The 22765-nt window shown below is 27.9% G+C and overlaps 6 protein-coding genes across 9 annotated transcripts; 3 read left to right on the forward strand and 3 right to left on the reverse strand.

Annotated features, from left to right (window-relative positions):
• Positions 1 to 1411: 1411 nt before the first annotated feature.
• On the forward strand, positions 1412 to 3265 carry Bm2930 (ShTK domain containing protein; the record flags this gene model as incomplete). Its single annotated transcript, XM_043076588.1, has 5 exons — positions 1412 to 1475; positions 1664 to 1741; positions 1984 to 2067; positions 2810 to 2986; positions 3141 to 3265. 5 exons carry the CDS (start codon positions 1412 to 1414, stop codon positions 3263 to 3265), a joined length of 528 nt encoding a protein of 175 aa, XP_042932522.1.
• A 2582-nt stretch (positions 3266 to 5847) lies between these two features.
• Positions 5848 to 7020, reverse strand: Bm7896 (Uncharacterized protein; the record flags this gene model as incomplete). Its single annotated transcript, XM_001894822.1, has 4 exons — positions 5848 to 5893; positions 6059 to 6231; positions 6374 to 6537; positions 6987 to 7020. 4 exons carry the CDS (start codon positions 7018 to 7020, stop codon positions 5848 to 5850), a joined length of 417 nt encoding a protein of 138 aa, XP_001894857.1.
• A 1128-nt stretch (positions 7021 to 8148) lies between these two features.
• Positions 8149 to 10968, forward strand: Bma-jmjd-4 (jmjC domain containing protein; the record flags this gene model as incomplete). 3 transcript variants are annotated; one of them, XM_043076589.1, is made up of 6 exons in its annotated part: positions 8149 to 8251; positions 8846 to 9050; positions 9138 to 9278; positions 9552 to 9795; positions 10144 to 10296; positions 10660 to 10968. In XM_043076589.1, the coding sequence occupies 6 exons, from the start codon at positions 8149 to 8151 to the stop codon at positions 10966 to 10968; spliced, it is 1155 nt and encodes a 384-aa protein (XP_042932523.1). The 3 variants fall into 3 exon arrangements, with proteins under 3 accessions (XP_042932523.1, XP_001894856.2, XP_042932524.1); XM_001894821.2 differs by lacking the exon at positions 8149 to 8251 and having other exon boundaries at positions 8851 to 9050; XM_043076590.1 differs by lacking the exons at positions 8149 to 8251; positions 8846 to 9050; positions 9138 to 9278 and having other exon boundaries at positions 9574 to 9795.
• A 368-nt stretch (positions 10969 to 11336) lies between these two features.
• Bm7897 (RIKEN cDNA 2310038H17, putative) lies at positions 11337 to 12827 on the reverse strand (the record flags this gene model as incomplete). 2 transcript variants are annotated; one of them, XM_043076591.1, is made up of 3 exons in its annotated part: positions 11337 to 11642; positions 11994 to 12248; positions 12657 to 12827. In XM_043076591.1, the coding sequence occupies 3 exons, from the start codon at positions 12825 to 12827 to the stop codon at positions 11337 to 11339; spliced, it is 732 nt and encodes a 243-aa protein (XP_042932525.1). The 2 variants fall into 2 exon arrangements, with proteins under 2 accessions (XP_042932525.1, XP_001894855.1); XM_001894820.2 differs by lacking the exon at positions 12657 to 12827 and adding an exon at positions 12641 to 12643.
• A 19-nt stretch (positions 12828 to 12846) lies between these two features.
• Bm17372 (Uncharacterized protein) lies at positions 12847 to 13417 on the reverse strand (the record flags this gene model as incomplete). The annotated part of the gene is made up of 3 exons (XM_043076592.1): positions 12847 to 12931; positions 13323 to 13363; positions 13409 to 13417. The coding sequence occupies 3 exons, from the start codon at positions 13415 to 13417 to the stop codon at positions 12847 to 12849; spliced, it is 135 nt and encodes a 44-aa protein (XP_042932526.1).
• Positions 13418 to 14092: 675 nt separating this feature from the next.
• Bm2745 (PHD-finger family protein) lies at positions 14093 to 19040 on the forward strand (the record flags this gene model as incomplete). The annotated part of the gene is made up of 10 exons (XM_001894819.2): positions 14093 to 14155; positions 14778 to 14903; positions 15093 to 15266; positions 15922 to 16169; positions 16601 to 16733; positions 16945 to 17106; positions 17437 to 17748; positions 17850 to 18027; positions 18284 to 18465; positions 18822 to 19040. 10 exons carry the CDS (start codon positions 14093 to 14095, stop codon positions 19038 to 19040), a joined length of 1797 nt encoding a protein of 598 aa, XP_001894854.2.
• Positions 19041 to 22765: the final 3725 nt, after the last annotated feature.

Here is a 22765-nt window from a genome sequence, read left to right on the forward strand (position 1 = left end):
CTTTAGGATGGTTTTATGAATTGATTTTATGTATATCAATTGTTCCAGCCCACTATTTACTATAATTTATATATTTATTATCATTATTATTATTTTTTTTTTGTCATTAATAATTACTATTATTATTAATTTTTAATATTATTATCACGATTATTTTTTTATTGTCATTATCGTTATAATTATTACTGTTACTTATACCAGTTGATTAGCGCATTACCGTTGTCCTTATTATTGTTAGCATAGCCATAGTAACGTTGTGTATATTTAATTCGTCTACGTCACTCTATCTTTCTCGGTTGTTGTCATTCATAATATGAACTACCTTACGAAGCGCACAATTTGCATGAGGAAAACAAAAAAAAAGAAAAATTATGTTTTATAAAATACGAATAAAGCTTTCTCTCATTTCACTTTTTGGTTACAAAATAAAAGTAATTTAGAAAATTGATGTGAAAAGATGACCTTTCCTAAATAGTTTTTTTTTTTTTTTTTTTTTAAAGGAAATAAATAGAATAGCAGAATATGAATATTCTTTGCTACCAAAAAAAAAGGTTTGAAGGTAGGGATTGTGGTACTACTATTAATTACTCTTCAATAATTATTAACTACTGTAATGGTCACATTGTAGTGATGTCCGGGTGCATTTCATATTGTGATGAAAATATTATTAGTTTTGTTACTATAACAATAAAGAATTGCATATTTCAATTAAGTTATATGTGATTCAGTTCAATTGCATATTTATTTTATTTATTCTCTGTGATGTAGCATTAAAAAAAAGCTGCCAAATTTGCTAGCTAAAATTAGCTTTTTAACAAAAAAAAACTTTCTGAAAACCAAACAAAAATAGCAGAATGTTGTAATTTATTCATTTCGTCCTCTAGTAGTAAAATCAAAATAATCATTATTTGTTATATTATTAGAACTAATAATAAAAATAATAAATAATAAACCATAATTATGGTAAATCATAAAATGAAACGAAAAATGGCCAAAGTTAGATTTAAAAAAACAAGAAACAAAAATATTTGCTTAGCTGTTTTAATTGATAACATCTCATGTTATGTAATATTACAATATTTGTTCAATTGTAATTTTGAACCAAAAAAGAGAACTTTTCATGCCATTTGATTTTTTCAATATTTGTAATAATAGTATTACTATTAACAAAGTGATTGATGATAAAGTAAACATATTTTTACGCATAAGCAATTTGACAAATGTTTTGATAGTTACAGTGAGAAAAATTCATTTCCTATTTGGTAATAAACAAAAAAAAAGAAAGAAATAGGATAGTCGTAATGATAAAACAAACATTACTAACATAAATGTGTATAAAATAAATTTACCAAATAAATTTTTTCCATTAATTTTTTTTTTCTTTTGAAAAGAAGCTATTGTTATTAAATAAATGGCTATTCTTTATTATTATTCTATTACCATTGTTTTCATACTAGTTGGAAGCACAAAATCAGGTTACAATTGATTTTTAATAATGAATTTTGTTTATTTCATCAGAAATAGATTATAGTTACAATATTTGCTGGGATAAAAAAATTTTCTTTTTTTTTTCGATAATATTAAGCAAAGTTTTGAAATTTTGGAAAAGTTTAGTTTGTCAAAAAATTTTTTTAGCTAAAATTTCTTCTAAGTTTTAATTAAGACTGCTTAAACGGAACGTCAAGAGGATGTTACAAAAATGAGCTGTGCTATAATAATCAATGTTATCCAGCTCATGGACGTAAGTTTATAATATTTCACTGAAATTTTCGCATATTTCATTTCATTTCATTTAAACAAAAAAGAAAAAGAAGGAATGAAAATATTCGAATAAATGAGAAATAGCTGTGATAGCACGAAAAACTAAGGTGAATAATTTGTAATTTGAAGTGAAATTATTGAAAATTGATATGATAATTGATAAAAAAAATGAATCCACTTTAATGTTTCGGAAATAAAATAAATTTTTGAATGCATTTTCAGCCTGCTTTAATGGTATATGTGAAAAAAGTTTAACGTGTGTAGTTGACAACTGTCTTGACTTATTAGCGAGTATCACAACAAAGAGTATGTTTTGATGTTTTCTTCTTTTTTTTTATTCTGAATTATTTTATTTTTTTTTTTATTGTTGTTGTACTCCTTTTTCCGCTGCAAATTTTAATAAATTTCAATATTTATTATAAGTATAAATGAATTATTATAATCATACAAATTATGTGCTAAAAGGAGTGATAATTTAAATAAAATAATGCATAATGCAATCGATCGCTGATATGATAAGAGTAGAAGATATCACTGAAATATATTCATTTCATATCTAATGATATGAAATATTTTTGATGAAAAAGAAGAAAAAAGAGATTAAAAATAGTTGTATATAAATTTAGTCTTTTTATTATATAATTTATGATTGTTAGTTATAGATGAAATTCACAAATTGATTTCAATACGAATAGAAATGAATAAAAAAAAAAACACTTAAAAATTAACAGAACGAAAAATGCATTAGTAATAGCCACAAAAACGAAACATTTTTAAAAATGATTACTAATATAAATAATATATCGTCATTGCAAATAAATAAATAAAGGAACAATGGATTTTAATTTATTAAAAGTAATTTAATGAATTGCTGCATAAAATATGACTAATTAGCAATGAAGAAGTTATACCATTTTTTATAAAGAAACGATTTTAGAATTAACTTCGAATGTTTTTGTTTTTGAAGTAACATTTCTAATTTTGATGATAAGTTTTAATTCTGTTTGAAATTTTATTTAAAATTAAATTAAAATGAAAAAAATTTCAGTGATAACAACAAATCCAACATGCTTCGATTATAGCCCATTAGGTGGTTTCAGTGATTGTCCCTCACGTGCACATCTCTGTAACAATCCTATTTATTACAATTTAATGACAAAACAATGTCCACGTACGTGTAATCGTTGTTCAAGTATTACTTCTACATTGCTACCACCGATACCAGGTAATTATACTTTTGGAATTACAGAAGAACATAAACAGTAAATAATTAACAAAACGGAACATAGCAATTACAGAGCAAATGAAATAAAGCTACTATTTTAACACAAATTTTTCCATTTTCACTTGAACAAATTAATATTTCATTAACACTACAGGTTGTTTTGATCGAGTTGGAGCAGATGGTCGATCAAACTGTGCGTCCGTTGCGCATCTATGCCAAAATCTTCTGTACTTTAATGTTATGAAACAGCAGTGCGCACGGACGTGTAAATTTTGTTAAAATGACAATAGCAATAATTATAACATATTGGAAATGATATACTGAATTCTTATACCAATTCCATTCCATTATTTTTGTAATACGTTCTAATCAAATTATCCAATCCAATGGTAAAAATGAAGAAATTATTATCTAAATTTCAAATGAAGCAAATTTTAGTGCAAAAAAAAATAAAAAAAGAACAATAGGAAGAATAAGACAGACAAAATAGATTGAAATATAAATAATAATAATAAATATTGAAATTAAAAGCTTAGAAAATGAACAGTTAAAGACAAATTATATTATTGCATCCAAAAACAATTAAAGCAAACATTATTTGCTATGGATATTAGTAATAAAAAATTTCTAAAAAAAATTTAAGTTAAAAAAAAAAGTTCAAATAATGTTATAAATTATATACATGTTATCATAGTATAAAATTTTTTTTGTTCTGCAAATACAGTTCTTTGAAAATAAATAGAGAAATTTCGTGTAACCTTTTAGCTTCTCGAAAAAAGTGGGCATTTATTTGCTCATCCAAATTTAAATTATTTAAAGACAACAACAAACATAAATAATAATATTAACAAATAGAAAAAATTAAAGTACTATTCTATAACTGAGTTTCATTTCTGTTAAAAACAAAGCATCAAAATTTCAAAAAATGTTACTGAACTGCAAAAATACAATTATTCTTGCATTTTTTCCATTTTTATTTTCTTTCATATTTTCTTTTTATAATTTTTTATCTTTTCTTTTTCGCCTCACTCCATTTTTATCTTTTACTACTTTTACCATTTCATAAAATTAATAAAATTCTGATCAATTTCTTTTCTATGCTACAACTTTTTTAATCTAATTTTTTTCTTTCAAAGTGGATATCTGTGATAATAACTAAACGGACACCACAGTTAATTAATGAAAATATTTTTCTTTCTTTTCCTTCTGCTAAAATGAACTAATTTCACTAAAACTCATCAACAAAATTTTAAATATATTTAATTTGCATATATTCAAGTTCATAAACTAAATGCATGTGAATTTATGAATTTTTAAAATCTAATACAAAAGTTTTTCAAATGAAACATAATTTTACAGCTGAAAATTGTTACCACTGTTTTACATTCATATCATTAATTTATTATTAAAACACCATTATTTTAAAAATTTAATCTCTGCCTTATTATGTGCTCATTTTACAATTTTTAATATGGCAATAATTCCGTTGATAAAAATTTCACTTCAAAATTTTCTTTTTCTGCAAAAATACTACTGATTCTTCAAGAAATTTTATAAAGCATTTATTTTTTTTAGTTTTTATCACTAATCAAAATACCCGGTGACAATTTATCAGTCTGTCATGTTTTTGGAATTTCCCACAAAACTGCAACAGATTAATTTTTAGAAATGCAGAAAAAAAAAATAGATTTCAATAGACGAAAAAATTTCGAAAAGACAATTCATATTTCATATTCGTTGAAAAAAAAAAAAAAAAAAAACATAACGACTACACAAATGAAGTATAAACAAATTGTAAATTGATTTGATATTGTTTAGAAAAAAACTAATAAATTCTTATTAAAATTTTTATCAGAAATTTAATTAAAATTATTTCAACTGAATAAGAAGCTGATTCGTGTAAAGGGTGTAATACAGATTTTATTACATATTTTGTAAATTATTTCGAGTTTCGAGACAAATATAGGGAATCACCTAAACTGTCATTCTTTGATTTAGTTGGATTTTATCGGTTTTGAGTGTTGCTTCTGAAACATTAAAATTCTCCCATGCTGACAAAAATTTAAATTGATTTTAGCAATTATGACCTTTCAAGAAAATTTTTCCATTTGCATTTCATTACTTTTGGGCTTTTTGATGAAACATACAATTCTAGGTTTTTCCATTCAAAAATAACTGTAATTTCCTGTAAGAAACTTTGATGCTTAAAAATTTTAATATTTTACAAAAACAAGAGGATATTTAGCATATAAAATAAGTAGCACTCATCAATAAAATAGACACCGGCTTATACCTTTTGAAAGGCTTATACCTCCGACAAATATGATTAAATCAGCAAATGTTAGATAAAAAGAAAGACAAATGCAAATGAGTGAACGAATAAAATAATATTTTAGTGCATATTCAGGTAGTTTCTTGCTGGAATTAGCCTTATTTCGAGAGCAAATTATTTAAACACATCAAATTTGTTCGAATCCATTATTTGATGAATTATACAAGAAAGCTTTCTAAACTTCTGTAACAAGAACAGATACAAAAACGATCTACTGCTGTAGAAATCTTCCGGGAAAATCAAAAGGAACAGTCGAGACAATCAGGGAATTATATAATAGGGAAAGATTCATTTCATCACGGTAAAAAATTTTAATCGACAAAAAATGAAAACATATCCCATGCCTTCTTTTGATAGAATTATATGAAAATCCTAGCATCCATAATTGACTGATCGGATAGATTTAAAAGATAACGATAGTTTCGTCTAGTTAATTCAAATTTAATTAAAAGCTTGCGCATGTTTCGACCAAATATACGCTACAAATACAAATATATACTATGAAATATGAGGACATTTCGGTTGACAATTATGCGTAGTGATCAATCCGGTTCAGTGCTCGCGAGACCTCAAATCTGCAAAAGCTTATCTAACATAATATTTAAGATAATGAGTTAACTAATTTTAGACTTTAATGGATTATTGCTCTGTAATTAAACAAAACAATTTCTCACCTAGAATCAGGCAACGTAAATTTTTTTTAACGAAAATTTTAAAACTTTGAAAATATAAATCATTACCTTAATTTAGCAAAAACTTCCAGATTCATTTCAATCTCCTCTCCATCAACAATCAACCAAACCTTCGGATAAAGGCTCTTTCGAATGTTCGAATTAGCCACAACCACATCAATACCCCATTTCATATCGTTATCCGGTTTTGCATGCCACAAGCGTAACATATGTTGCTTATTCTGTGAAAGAAAATTAATGCTAAATGATAAGTATATTTAAAAAAAATTGATTTTCAACGTTAGTATGTTTTTATGTATCAAAAAATTGAAACGGCACTTCTACCACATATTCTTTATTTTATTAAATCACATTACAACGAACCAAATCGGAAAAATCGCTACGCTCCAATACAGAATTAGGATCATCATGTTTCGTTAGCCGATTCAATTCTTCCAACACAGAAAATAACTCCTTTATTAACTTCGCATCGACATTTATGCATTCATCGTCAAATACAGTTCTCGTCCTTACACACCGCCATACTTCTTAAAAAAAGTAACATGAAACTGAAATGTATCCAAATTAAAATTTAATGAAATGCGATTCATGCAAACAAAACCATATAACTTACCCAAAGCTAAAATACTTCCAAAGATTTCATCATACACATATCAGCTAACAAAAACTTTGAAGCAAAATTTTAGGAATGAAAGATTTATAACATATGTGGATAAGCACAAAAAGATTATTGTAAACAAGCCAATTTTAATAAAAAAAAATATGTCTACCAAAATTAATATTTAGATATGTTAAATATAAACTGTTACTTTTTTGAAAAAAAAAAAATCTACAAATGAGTTATTTCTTCGGAAAGATAAAGTAGAAGAAAAACATGAACTACGTATACTTGAAGGATAATATGAATTCTGTAAAACAACTGGTATAAAAACATTTTGCATTTCTGACAAAATTCAATAGGAACGAAGAAACAAACCAGTAATAAGATCCGGATTCACATTCACATCCATCAAATCGATTGGAATTTTACGTGAACATCTACAGTTTTACTTCCTACAAAAAAGAAAAAAAAAAAAAAAATAAAATTGAATTGATTAGCAAAATTGAAAAAGACAAAACGAAGTAAAAAAAAAAACAAAAGCTAACTATTGATTAAACATCGAATTAACAAATCTCACCATTTCGACACTTCATCATCTCCTCAACATTTATTAATTAAACAACTAATTAAGAGATGCTTAATTAATAATTTCGAGTGGAAATTACAATACTTAAGCAAACTGAACTTTGTTCTTCTTAGCAACTTGAACCACAACCATTCTGCTAACAGTTAATTCCTGAATATTTTCTAAACATTTACTAATTAGTCCACCTGCTACCTGCTAATTAAACATTTATTAATGATTGTAAATTTGCGCACATTCATCCGTCACCTTACTTCCTCTCCATCACTGCACCTTCAATACTTTGCTTCTCTGCTCATCACGAGAATTACGTCAGTCATCACTGCATTCTCTTCCTAATGCCTACAGTTCTCCATTCACTCTTGATCACTACTCTTCGTACTATTTAAAAATCATTTATTTCTGTGTTTTCTTACGACCACTGCAAATATATTATATTATAGATTTTTATCAATCTTTGTTTTCTCCATCATATTAATACTATTTTCATTTGTCATTTTTTTACCCTTTGAAATGAATATGAAAGACGCAAAATCATTGAATTAAAGTTAAAGTGTAAACATGATTCATTATTTTGAGGTTGTACTTTCAAAAAAAAAAGAAAAAGGAGAAAAGAAGAATTGTATCTTAAAGCTATCAATATGCTTGGATAAATATTGAAGTTTAAAATGTAAATAATGTTAAGAAATGAAACGAATTACACTGAAATTTAAAATATTTGTGTTGCTACTAATGTATTTTTTTCCTCTCTTCACGAATTCCGAAATAGTATGTGAAGAGGAATAAATTAAATTTGAATTTAAGCAAATTTTTTGCAGATATTAATGGTAAATGACAAAAGTAATAATGGAAGGACAATTATGTGACACTGTATCATTTCCAGTGATAAACTTAGAAAGCACAAAGGCGCTCGATATATTCATTGATTTCATGCTCAAAAATCAGCCATGTAGAATGTACTCTAAAGCAATAGAGAAATGGAAAAGTCGACGACAATGGGTGAAATATATGAATGGAAAAAATATTGTAAATATCGATTTTTTCATCAAACAATATGGTTTATCTTTAGTTTCTCAAATTTGGAATATATTTAACATTTCTCAATAAATGCAATTGAAATTCTAACTTTAAGAAAAGTTTCCTTTTAAATAATTCACAATTTGTCTATTTCGTTTCCTATTATCCTTTTGTTTTTATCCATCCGTTTTCTTTCCTTTTTTTTTCTTTTTTCTAGAGTAGTAAATATGAAATTATCTTTTTGAGTTATAAATGTTCTTCTTTATCAATTTTTGATTGCTTTCATTTCATTAGTAATAAATCGTTTTGATGACTTTGTTTGGAAAACTTATTTTGAATTGACAATAGCACTGTGATTTAACAAAACGTTTGCAATATTTGATTCATGCAAGTAGTGAATGATATTAATAATACAATAATTAGTTAAGCTTTTCTCTCAATTATAATCTCTCTGATACTTCGTTCAGAAAATTCATTGCCAAACTTTTCCGATTTATAACTGATCAGCAAATTATTAGTTACTGACTTATTATCCTTGTTATCGTTACTCTTTTTCTTCAAAATTTATTATTCAGTTAATTTGTTCATTTCGTAGATTTCTGTATATATAATAATATCGTTATTCACATTATAGGGCATATGGAAGTACCATTGATCAACGAAAGAACTGATAGGATAATGGAAAATTGTGGAAAGTGTATAGATTATGAGGAAAAATCTTCATGTTCCCAAAACTCTAAAGAATGTCAAAAAATAAAGCTTAAAGATTATATCAAAATGATGCGAGAAAATAGTGGGTCAAGTAATATTGGCTATGCTAAAGATTGGCATTTTCAACAGTGAGTTAGTATTAGTTTAGTGAGCTGTCGTAATTTTCTTTAAAAAAAAAAAAAAAAAAAAATTTCTTTTTATTGATCTGTTTGCAGAGAATCGGGTACATCTTATGAAATGTATGGATTGCCGTCGGTTTTGCGCTTTGACTGGATAAACAATGAGATGTGGTCAAACGATGAGCGTAATCAGTTGGGCGATTATCGTTTTGTTTACCTTGGAGCCAAGAATACTTGGTTAGTTACGCTTTTTTGGAATAAATAGGTAAGTAAATAAGTAACATATTGAATCTTTTTTTCGAAGTTGTCCATAAGTTCACATGAAAAAAAAGAGAAGCAAAAAAGGGTAAATAATGTGAGGTGGAGCATTCATTTCATTATTAGAATTTACTTATGATTACAAATGCAATAAATTAGTAAATTTCAAAAGCAGTGTTGTTCAGAAATCAATACTGAATATGATTTTATCTAGGCTCACAGTATAAAACAATGAAAATAATGTTACTGTAGGACGCCATTTCACGTTGACGTGATGAATTCATATAGTTGGTCAGCCAATATTTGCGGACGAAAGCTTTGGTATTTTGTACCACCGAACAATGAGGAATACTTTAGAATTAGTCGTGATACATTTTTAAAAGATATTCGAACGGTTCAAGACAGATGGCTTGAGGCTGCTGTCGTATCATTTATTCAAGAAGAAGGAGAAATTGTTTTCGTTCCTTCGAATTGGTATCATCAAGTCCATAATTTGGTCGGTATAGCATTAATGCAAGTTACCAAGTTAAGATTTAAGATTTGCAAGAAAATATAAATCTCAATCCAAGAAATACAATTTTGAAAAGATTGTCTAATAACTGGGTATTGCATCCGGTCTGGATCGGTTTTCTTTTTTTGCTCCCTTCTGTTGCTTTTGCCATCAGCGGTTTGGATTGCATAATCATCAAAATTAAAACCTATGCTTTTTGTCAATTGATTTAAAATTTTTAGTTATATGTCTCATCATGGTTTGAAAATGACAATTATTTTGGCCGCGATAAGCTCAAATTACGTTTTCCAAGAGAGACTAGTTATTTTTTATAAATAATGTTCTTAAATTTAGGAAGATACAATTTCTATCAATCATAACTTTGTTAATGCAAGTAATGTGGATGTCATTGTCGAGTTGATAATTAAACGTCTGATGGATATAGACATTGAATTAGCCGATTGTAGATCTTGTTTCTCATCTGCGGAATACAATAGTTTTTGCGAGGTAATCATCTAATGTATAGTTGTTTCAGAGGTGATTTTTCGTGATGACTCAGATGCGCTTCATAAAGTTGTTTATCATTCAAATTTTCTTTTTTATTCAAAAAAATTCGAAAAAAAAAACTTAAAAAGTAAAAAAAAATATCACATGAGTATTCGGAAAATAAAATTGAGAATTTAAAAAAAAAAATCTTTGTCTAATTCCATTATTCTGTTGCACAGTTCTTTTACAAAGATTGTTTTTTATTAAAAAGATTTTAAGAATTTACAAGCAGGTTTGGTCACTGCAATAAATGATTGTTGAAGGAGTTGCACCAGTTCTCCTCACCAATGTTGTATTTTGTCCAGTCTTCACTTTTTTTTTCAGAAGATACTGGCTGCAGATATTCGGGTGAACTTAGCACAATTCAGATCATTGCTCCAACTGATTATAGATGATCGAGGAAATGATGTAAACGAATGCTGGATTTGTCCACGACATCGGTCATTCTCGAAGTGCAAAAAGGATGGCAATTGTCTTGAATTCATGCGGACAGTGATTCGAACAAATTGTGCTTGTGAAGTGGGGAACAATGTCATTTGTAATAACTGTCTAAATTTCATGAAACAATACGAAATTTCTGTTGCTGCTGAATGCCTTGCGCGGATTTGTCACATCGAAGAAGAAAGGAATTGACTCTTGGAACTAACTGTAACTTGTAATGATGCTTCCAGAAATCGTAAATAGTTCAAATTACTGTAACTGTCAAATGGGAAACAATGAGGTCTGTAATAACTGCTTAAATTCCATGAAGTTTTTTTTTAAATAAAAATATAATAGTGAATAACAAGCAATTCATACTTCAGTTTGTTATGAAACATGCACTCACAAGTCAAAAATTAAGTTACATAAGCTAAAGGTGAAATACTGTAACCATTTCAAATCCGCAATTTTGGGAGTTGTTATTGAATAAAGATGAATGACCAACCAACAACTATCATTTTTCGTCGGTTAAAAGCTCATGATATTCAAATTCCTAATTCTACAGTATCAGTTTCCATTCGTCAGCACGAAATATTTTTCTCCATACTCCAGAATGAAATGAGTAAAAGTATTTTGTATATTTGTTTGTTGCAATAATTTGTCAATTTTTTAATTTCAAACATGTTTACAGCAAACTCATTTTCATAGAAAATTTCCCGTACACTAAACTGCTCTTGCACAAGTTGATCATAAAAGTCTTGATCCCTCTGGTAACGTATTTTACTGCACAAATATATCACGGTATCATAGTCACTAGCATCCCGAAATAATTTCATCAACGGTTCAAATGTAATACCACCATAGATAAGATCGGCTCCTAGAACAATCTGGAAAATAACTGTAATTCATGGTTTAGTTTATAAAATTCCGAGAGATTTTTTCAACTTAGTAGAGTACAAAAATTTTTAATCTAATATTCACCATTCTTGACCATAAGAGCTTTCCTAATTATTTAAAAGAAAAACTCACACTACAATGTGTTCTTATATCTTGGAAAGAGAGCTTGCGTAGACTGAAAATAGTGGCTTTTTCAGATAATCGGATGGTTTTTTTTTTTTTTTCAGGTGATTTTTTAAGGACAAAGAGTAAGACTATTTCTAAATGTTTTTAAGTGCTTAACATTTTTTGCTTAAACTTTCCTAATTCTTTTATTTTTTATTCTGCAAAGAATTATGTACCTGATATTTTCGCGACAATTTGTCAATATTCCAATCAAATGCAAAAATTTTTATGTCACAATCGTTGTTTGCATTTTGACGAACATTCTCTTCCAGTAGACTTATAGCATTTACTCGATCTGTCACATGAATAAGCTTAACATTTTGATAGGTTGAAATAATACTTGGTAAGCCTAATCCGGCACCAAGTTCTAATACCGTTCGATTTGCTACTAGTTCTGGATGTTCCGAGATATACCGAGATAAGACAATACTCTAAAAAAACATTTTTCAGTACAAGTAGTAACAGAAGATTGTAGCAGTACTTGAGCTATGATAGGGAATGATATTTGCACTGCAGCAATCCTATTATAAAAATTAACAGTCCACAGAATACAAGGATTAGATTTAAATTCAGTCTTAAAAATGCTCTCATAACTTTCAAGTTGTGTTGAACGTGAAAAAAGAAAACCGAGGAAATCATCGTATATATAATGAGCCAGTTCTACCTTTATAACAAAGAGTGCTGAAAAAAAAATTAGTGGACTAATAATCCTTAACAATAATTGGATGCATCGTTAAACTAAAATATCACTATTATTAAATATCATACTATATTATGTATACATATTAATAATACTGCTAATAAGTACAGTGTGAGTAATTACCATCAGAGAATCATACCGAATCCCAAATCACTCCAGCGACTCCATTTTGTTGCCAATCTTGACGTAATTGAAATGTTCGTCCATTAATTGTTACAATTCTATGTTCATTCGAGAATTCACGCAGTATTATAGGCTTCATATATGGTGTTAAAGCGGAACAGCGCTCCTCGCCATCAGTATTTAACATATTGCATATCAATAATGAATTAATCTTCACACTGATACCAATATACAACAAAAGCATTAAAATACAATTCATTTATAGCATTTCCAGTAGATTTCGGGCAATTCCTAAATATTAAACAATTTTGCAACAGTTGTGAATAAATAAATTTCAACACAATTAGTTATTCTACATTTCAATTTTAAAGACAATTCCACTGAAATAAGAAAGAGTCTGTGAAAGTAAATTATAATTCATAACCAAGTTATCACTGTCCAGTCATTATATATAAATTTTGGGAACGGAAATTGAAAAGTGCAAGAAATGTTATATGAATGATTATAATAAAGTTCTCAGCTATAAAATAATGCCCAAAAGCACTTGAAATTCAGTTAAACATCCATGAGATTGCATGTAATAAGCCATAAAAAAGAAAAAAAAATTCTGAAAGTAACGAAAAAAGATGCCTAAAATCGGTCATGAAAGAATTCTGATAGTAACTTTAAAGAGAATACTCACAATAAATCATGAAATCCGGATTCCCGATGAAATTCCAAAATCTACTGATAACTTTAGATGAATTCGTGCGAAAAACCCGGAAGAACTCGCAACATCGTCTGAGAATTTCAAACAAAGCGGAAGTAACCAGATTACTGGGTAGGTGCACGTCCGAATTGCGACAGGTATAGTTTCAGCAAGCGATTTCACATGTTGTATTTCTTGATTAACAGTAGCTGGGAGTGTTCTTCAGGATCCGGAATATTGTTAAAAGTCCGGTTCAGTTTGCGAGAAATTTCGTTCTTCTTCCGGGACTATTTTAAATATTTATAAAAAAAATAGTCAGACTTAGAAAAAGTGCAGGTTTTAGTTTGGAGTTTGGAAAAGAAGCCAAACAGTGATTTGATTAGGAATGATGGGATATTACAGAAGAAATACAAGATGATAACTGATGATAAGAAATAGTTGTGATGAGGAAGAACTATGTGAGATGTTTATATTTGATAATAAATATTGCAGTAATGGTAATTTATGAATTTTATATTAATTAACTAAGATGATGTTTTTTTTTTCTTTTTCAACTGAATGACTTATTTTTGAAGTTTTTCGCTTTGGGAAGTAATTATTTTTATATTTGTACAGTAGAATCATTCAGTACAACTTGGTGATTTTATTTAATAACATTTGACATGAAAAAAAAAAAAAAATAAGTGAAGATGTTAAAATTGTTCAAAATATTATATAATAACGTCTTTTATGATATATAACTGTACTGATACGGTTGCATTATAATGGACAAAGAGACAAAAGATGGCAATGAACTTGTATACAATCAGGACACTGGCCTTCTTGAGGTATTTTCACACTTATCTTCCCAAATTTCCATATTTTTATTTTATTTGCATATTCATTTATCTTAGTATGTCTTTATGTAAATGTGTGAGTATTTCTATGCGTGTTTTTCCACGTTTATGTTTCTTTGCATATGTTTGATGTGTGTGTGTGTGTGTGTGCACGTGTATGTGTAATATGCATATATATGAATGTTACGTATGTAAATGACGAATCAGTTTTAATTTATCACGGATTAACGGAAAGTAAATGTAATCAGTTTTACGTGGTGATGAGATAAAAGTTTTTTCATAAGGAATGTTGTTAGTGGCAGTTGTGATGTTTATTGTTTTGCAGTATTAGTTCATTCATTTGATTAGCGAATAAATATGTAAATTATGAATTATGTTGACACATGAAACAGCTGTTAAATAAATAGGATGAAAACTGTATGAGTGAAAAAAAAATTGAGGAATGCATGCATATTGGAAAAATTAGTGAATGCTAGATCTCTCTCTCTCTCTCGAGATTACAAGAATTAAACTGTAATTAGGGACAAAACAAGCAAGAAACAAGTAAAAAACTTTTGGAAATAATCTTTTGGTCTGGATAATAACGAAGAGTATAATCTTTTATTAGTTGCAGTATATCGAGGCTTGCACTGCATGCCCAACAACAAGTAGCAAAACAAAAAAGGTTTCATCGGTGATAAAAGAAAAACCAGCTCGACGTTGGAAATCAATAAATTCTCAGTACTGTAGTTCTTGCATGGTACTTTTAAGTCTTTTTAAAATGGACATTCTTGAAAATTAATTGCCTATTTAAATTTCAAAAATTTGGAATGGATTTTGTAAATTTGTATCATTAGTTATCCGAATGTAAGTTTTGGCATCATTGTTAAAGTCTCAAATGATTGCTCTTTCGTCACATCAGTATTATCATATATACGGGATTTTGCAGGAAGGTGGTGAGCTTTTATGCTGTGATCGGTGCCCAGCATCATTTCATTTGATGTGTCATGAACCACCTATTGAACGAAGTTCTATCCCAAGTGGAAAATGGTTATGCAATCGTTGTACGCATGCAGTGGCAAATGATACCAGTCCGAAGGCAATCAAAAAAGTACCGAAACTGGTACAGTGATGTTTTTAACATTTTGATAAATGAATATATACATATATATTACTAGCTTGATTAGCATTTATTAGGATGAAAATAGATGCTAGAAGTTACACAAAGTGGTAATATGCTATATCATTATCACTAAAAATTTTTTTAGGCCGACTTTTGAACTTTTTAGGATATCTTGTGCAGATAAATTTTAGAGACCTATGCGGATTAGGAGGGTATCCCTTTTTAAGATTTTGAGGAATATTTTTTTTAATTATGTGACAGCATGTATCAGGACTTCAGCTTCTGTCTTACACTTTAGTTCCTTGAACTAAATGAACATTATTGTAGAAAAATATATAATTTAGATTCATGTCATTTTTTCATCTGTCTGAACTTGAAATAAAACCAAAATAACCGTGTTAGATTCAGCATTTTTTATTATTAACTTCAGAAATATAATTAACAGTATATTAATATAATTAACAGTATGAAGTCAGACTAAGTTGCTTTTTCTAGTTCATTAACAGTTGTTTATGTATACAATATTTTAACTAAAATCCTATTAATCGGGGAGATGATATTAGTTTTTTCTAGCAATTATAGAAGCTCTATGGATTTTCTGTTTTATCCAAACTGAAATAATATTGGTACAGCTTCATTTTTCTTCTTTTAACAGGATGCTGAGTGTTCCTCAGTAGATGCACGGCGAAATAATGCTACAATATCTGGCATTATGGAACAAAATACAGATAGTGGCCTTAGTGCATTAGCAGTATTAGCTGATGCAGCTTTAGCTACAAATGCCGAACAGTTCTCCATTCCGTATGATTTATCCTGCCAAATTCCACCTTTACCGTTTGACGAACGATTAACATCTACACAATTAGTACCACCACCGAAAGCAGTCTGTCATCTTTGTGCATCGTTAGTCGATCTTTTTACAAATTTTTTTTTAGAAGAAAATGGTGATTGCTAACCATTCGACGATGACGATTTGTACTTTCATATGTTACAAAAAAATTTCAGAAAACTCTTCTTTCATCATGATGGATAAAAATGAAAAACAACTTTTCTAAACATTACGATGGTTTCACAGAAATGTTAAAGGATATTTCAAGAAGGTTAAGTAAACAAGCAAAAGTACCCTTTAGGTTAACTGAAATCGAGCCTAATGCTGACCATTATATGAATTAAATGGAGATGACTGACTCATATTTCCCTTATACATGTGCATATGTATAAGGGAATTCGTCGTTTACGTCCAGATATTATGTCTCCATTTATTACTTCTTCGATTTCTATTATAAATCGAAACTATTCTTTTTACTTTCTGAATCCGTTTTGTTTAATTTTAGGAGAAATGAAAAGTCGACAATGATTCAGTGTGATTTTTGTTCACTTTGTTATCATCTCGACTGTCTTACACCTCCTCTTCCTTCGGTACCAAAAGATAAATGGATGTGTCCAGCTCATGTGGAACATATTTTGGTTAGAAAAACTATGTATATATTTGATTGTGGGCTGTTTACTTCGGTTTTTTTTTTTCAGAAATTACGAATTATGGTTTTATTTTGTTATAGTTACTTTGTTTATTTTATATTAGAAAAAGTAGTCGCATTTTTCTTTTAATACCACTGTGTAACTAAAGCATATTTATTCTCTTTTAAATTCAAACATTCATTTATTAGCACCATTTCAGGATCGAAAATTAGCGAAAACACTTTCGTTACGTAAACGATTACATATCTGGCAAAAATATGCTAGACAACCGATTGATGAACATTTAATTAAAATCTCATTTCTTAAAAAAGCTCTTCGGGAACGAGAAATAGCCGTAGAGGTGGAGGATGATACTATCAGGGTTGGTTAATCTATCGTATTATTATTTATTTAGTGATTTTATTTTCCTGAAATTTTTATTGTAATTTTAATTTTTAGTATAAATAATTTTTTATTTATATTAAAAGTTACCTTATTGGCAGAAAACCTCCCTTGCTTTGCTGCCAATAGTTTTATGGCTTTTTTCTTAACTGCAGTTTTTTTTTTTTTTTAGATTTTTTAACTAATGGACAAGAATAGGCGACTTTTTAGACAATATGCTGGAAATGATTTAACAGAAATTTTTGTTATATCTAATCTAATAAATTAATAATTTCAATAAATAAGTTTCATGTCTCATTTCAATTTTTAGACTCCGTGTTTCTCTGTCCCTGAATGTATCAAAGAATTATATGAGACACGATGGAACCAGTGGAAAAAGGATGAACTACCCAGTGAAAAGGAACAGGATTTATGGTTTAGAAATATTGTACGAATGCAAAAAATGCAAGTTGAACTGGATTTGTGTGGAGATAGGAGTACTGATTTGGACGAGAAACAGGATGAAGATAATTCTAAGAAACCGGATATCACAAAAGAATCAGCTACTGCTGGAACTACAGAGACTGGGCAGCAACGTCAATTAGAATCACAAAACGATGTGCATATGCAGTGTTCTGGTTTGGTAACAATTTGAATTAAAATTCAATTTTCAAAATATGGAAAATGGTTTTGTTTTCCAGAATTTTGAGTTATGCTCCGCTGTTCATTTTCTTATCTTTTCAGGCAAATTTTGTAGAACTACCGTTGTTAAAGCGTATTCGACGCGGTTGTCTGTCGTTGATGGAAAATCCGGAAACTACAGAATATCGCATTATTGGTTCTCTTGCCTATCAGAGATTAGAGCAGTTATTGTGTACGGCGAAAAGTTCTCGAAATATTAAAAGATTGAAATTTGAGAAAAGTTAGTTTTTTGAATTGTTTTCATATTTGAACAAAAAAAAAAAAAATCATTTAAGGACCAAAACTTTCTCCAAAAGAATAGCCATAGTCATTGCAGAAAAAAAAAAATTATATTTTGTTTAGGCCGTCGTCTTTGATTCATATTCTTAAGAAAAAAGCAAACCATGATGTTTTTTGTCCTGATAAAGATGATACTTTGTTCATATATTTTAATTGTAAAATTTAAATCAAACTTCATGCATCTCTTTTGGTTACAGAAATTTTACATGATGATTTGCCAGTGCTAGCCGTATTAAAAGCCAATGATATGGATGCTTATCCTATACAACAGATGAATACAACTATAGGCATCGATTCTTTATGTGATTTTAATTTGAGAGAAGTTGCGCCACTTTGTCGTGCAATCGCTGGACGTCATGCTTTGTTACTGTTTAATAAAGTAAGTCCTCTTATTTAACAGTAGTACAATTTTCTTTTTGTTTTAATATTAGTGTTGTACTTATTTGTTTTCTTAAAGAGATCAACACTGTTACTGCAAATTTCTCGTAAGGCTAACTCTTGCTGCAAAATTCAGAACTTTGTTAAATAAATTGGTCTATCGTTTGACATTCCGTATAGTATTACTGAACTTATTAGGTCGACCCATATTCTTCCTATGAGTTGCGTGAGTATAATTTCTTTTTTTGCTAATGAATGAATTTTGGATTTTTTGGTTTTATTAATGAAATTGTAACTCAGCTTATTAAGTGTACTTAAAAAATATTATGTTTTGACTTTTTTTTTTCCTTTTTAAAGGTTTCTCGGCGATTTGAGCTGCTTCTGAAGCATGGCGATCGTTTTCGTGTTGATGGAATAACGTATAGAAATAGCGATGATAGTTCCACAAATATTCCTTCTCTTTGTTCATGCACAGCTACAAATAGTGTGAACTACAAGCATGAAATTGCATACTTGCATCATGGAAGTATCATTGATATTGGTTGTGCACGATTGATTTTTGCATCTTTCTTTTAGGAATCATTTTTGCTTTTTAGAATAGACAGTTCAAGGTTTATACAGATAGCATCAGTCCAATATTTAAGTTATCTATCAGTTTAAGAAATAATTAGTTATTATTATGTTCAATTTTCTTTTTTTTTTTTGCAATTTTATCATCACATAATAAAATATAACATATTATTATTTATATATCTGTGCGCTCAATTTGCTAAGCTTTTGAAGAGAACTCAGTGTTGATGTATTTTGTAATTATTGTACTAATGGAGACTTGATATGTCTGATAACTAATGTTTTGATAATTCATGCATGCTCTGTCATAGGACAACAAAGAAATTTTCTGTCGAAAAATTTCAGTGAATTGCTTCTGTAAATTAAAAATTCTATGAACATTCCAAAGATGGCAATTAAATACGGTATGCTTATTCTGTCCTATTTGCCAATTCGATTTTAGTTATTGGCAGATATTAAACTGAAATAAAGGAGTGTAACTCTTTTTTTGAAAAAAAAAAAAAAAAAAAAGAGGAAAAGAGATGACTGTAATTTCGTGACCGTTGTTGATTTAATAATTTTTTTTTGTGATAAATTTGTTTTGAATTTTGATGGATTGTACTAAAAACAATAATGAATTTTAATGTTTTTGATTGTTGATCTGTTCGATTTCTTCATGATTTCATTCGCTTATTTACTAATTCACTCGTTTTTTTCTCTCTCTTTAATTTATTTTAACCATTAGATATTAGCTTTTCATTACATTTAGCCGTTTTGTCATAATTGGAAAAAAAAATGATTAAAACAAACATAGCTTTTTGTCAAATTTGTAGCTATTAATCGACCAATCCCTTGCAAAAATGTATCTTAATTTCCGAGATATTGTTGTACAGAATGTAGATTTCCTGATTCGATTCTGATTCCGGATTTTGAATTTAATATATTGGAATAAATTTTGATTCTGACAATGGCAAGGTTTTAATTAAGTCAAAAAATTTTTTGGAGCAAATCGTAGACGTCTTTTTCATTTTTTTTTTTTTTTTTCATTTCAACAACAGAAGAAAAAAGTAGACAATAGCTTGTAATTTGAGCTATTTAAATTTGAATTTTGGTGAAATAATCCGCTTTTCGTTTCTTCCTTTTTCCTTAAAGCGACAAGTTAAATCTGCTAAGGGTTCTAATCGATTCGGTTTTAAACTTTCTATTTTATCTATGTACTGCAGTGAATTACTCACATTTCATTCTTTTCTTCTATTCGCACAGTATTCTAAATATCTCTTTTGCTAGCATTTTATTAATCATAAGAAGAGAAAGTTAAAAATTTTACATTGAAGAGTGTTAATACAGATATATCTATGCAAATCATTTATACTTTCATTTTCCTTTTTTTTCTCCAACAAGGGTGGTTTATTATTCATTCATTTTTTATCGTATATCAGTATAAAATATAGCTATAAATAATGTTTCATTTATTTTAGCATATTTTTATAAACTTTTTTTATTTCAATCATTTCACTCATTTATTTTTGCAATTTTTTATTATTAATTATGAATGAATGACATTTAAACCTATTAATATTGATACGGGATGATAAATAGGATCAATTGTTTGTTTGCCATTGTCCAGAAATAAGCATTTCATTTTCAGCTTTCCTTCGTGAACTTTATCTAACTTTTTTCTGCTTTTTTTGTCTTTCAAACACTAAAATTAATATTTGTAATTAATTTGCCCTATTAATTATTGCTTTAATGTATCAAGTTAATCATCATATTAAATTATGTAATGTAACATTTCTATTTATTTGTCATCAAAATTAATAATAATAATATATTGTTACCATTGATTTAATTAAAAGTTTTGCTAAATGGATTCAAATAGATTGGAATGGTTTTTTTTTTTTTTTTTGCATTTCTAATGTTTAAATATTTAATGTAATAGAACTTCTTTATATTGACGTTTAATATAATCGAAGTTTTTCTTTTTTTTGGTTGAGTCATTAAAAAGATAACTTGGTAATGTATGTTTGTTAATTCTTTTCTCTAACGCAGTTTCATCTTTTTCTTTTTTCATTTGAATTTAGCATGCATATAAAATATTATAATAGTATATTCTTTGCAGGAAAAAATAATTCTTTTTTATTCTAAATGAAAATCCGAAATTTTTTTAAGATTTCTTATGTCTTGAGCATTTTTTCAAAAAGGTTTAAAGGCAGAAGAAAAAAGGAATAAAAAAAGTGAATTTTATTTAAAAAAGAAAAAATGAATTGATTACAAATAGAATTCTTTTTCTTCATTCATACTACGAAATCTTTCACCGATAATTAGTTTTTTTCTCATTTAATATTCTCAAAAGGCCTTTTTCTTTTCATTATTACCAAATTGAATTTATTAATACATTTAGATACAACATTCCTACAGTGTTAACAAGTATAGGTATTTATTTATTTAATAAACTAAAACAAAAATTGTAAACAGCACAGAAGTATTCAAATAGCGCTTTAATAATTCTTTCATTTCATTAAAATTTGCATATATATGTATATATTTTATTTATATATTTTACTATTTCAAAGAAAGTGTGGTGATATATATGTTGATTATATTTTAATGAATAACATCAATTCGTTTGTTTTCGTTTAATAAATTACAAAAGTTTGATATTATGGTAAGGAAATAGAATTGCTTATGTTTAATTTTTGTAAGGTATAATAGCTTTATTAGCAATAGGAATTGATAGTACTTTGATTTTCTGTTGACGAATAAAAACACTAAGAAAATTAAAAAGAGAAAAAAATTTTTGAAACATCAATTTATAAACATATATGTATATTCCGTTGTTTGAATTACTTTTGTTGAATCAAATTGATTTTTCGCTTGCTTTCATTTTATTTCACATTTTAGGCGACAAGAAAAATAATAGGAAGAAAAAGATGAGCAATTTATGTTGTCGTTTCTCTCTTATCGATCAGTCACTTTGAGGAGTTAAATTTTCCTCCTTTCCCTCTCTCTCTCTCTCTCTCTCTCTCTCTCTCTTTCCTCCTGTAAAGCAGTTTTGAAATTTAATGATGATAGAAAAAACAGACTTGTCACTTATTTTCATTTCTTTTTTTTCTTTTTTTTTGTTCCTGATTGTTTTCCCTAATAACTAAATGGTCATATTATTAATTAAAGAAATAACTCTCAACTCTGATTTTACTTTTTATCATGGATAATGTTTAGCAAATATATGGTCTTTTACTCTGCTGATTAATTAATTCATCAGTTGTTAACTTCAGTTCAAAATTATCCGTTAGGTAAATTATACTTTGTAAGACAACAAAGCATTAATTTATTTTTAAAGTATAAATAATATTATTAAGTGTTTGTTACGATTTTTCCATTCTCTTTCAGCAATTGAAATTAAGAAAGACATGCATACTTGCCATGATAATTTGTATTTTGTTATTAATTGTCACCAATCGAAATTGAATGTAATTGTTGGAATTATATTACAAGTAAGAAAAGGAGGAAAATAAGAATTAAGCTATCATTAAGCAATTAACTGCTTACGTATGGAATTTAGATTTGGCACTATTATTATTTTCACATAGTAACACATAAAAATAAGTCTAGGCCTAGGCACTCTCTTTCGTATTGATCTATCATCTATTCATTTTGTTTGTGACGAAAATGATAGTTTCTTTTTCTTCTCATATTTATCCAGTAATTAAATATGTGTATGATGTTCGGTGTAATATTTTAATTACTTGTAT

This window comes from Brugia malayi (genome assembly GCF_000002995.4).
Source record: "Brugia malayi strain FR3 genome assembly, contig: Bm_v4_Chr1_scaffold_001, whole genome shotgun sequence".
NCBI lineage: Eukaryota > Metazoa > Nematoda > Chromadorea > Rhabditida > Onchocercidae > Brugia > Brugia malayi.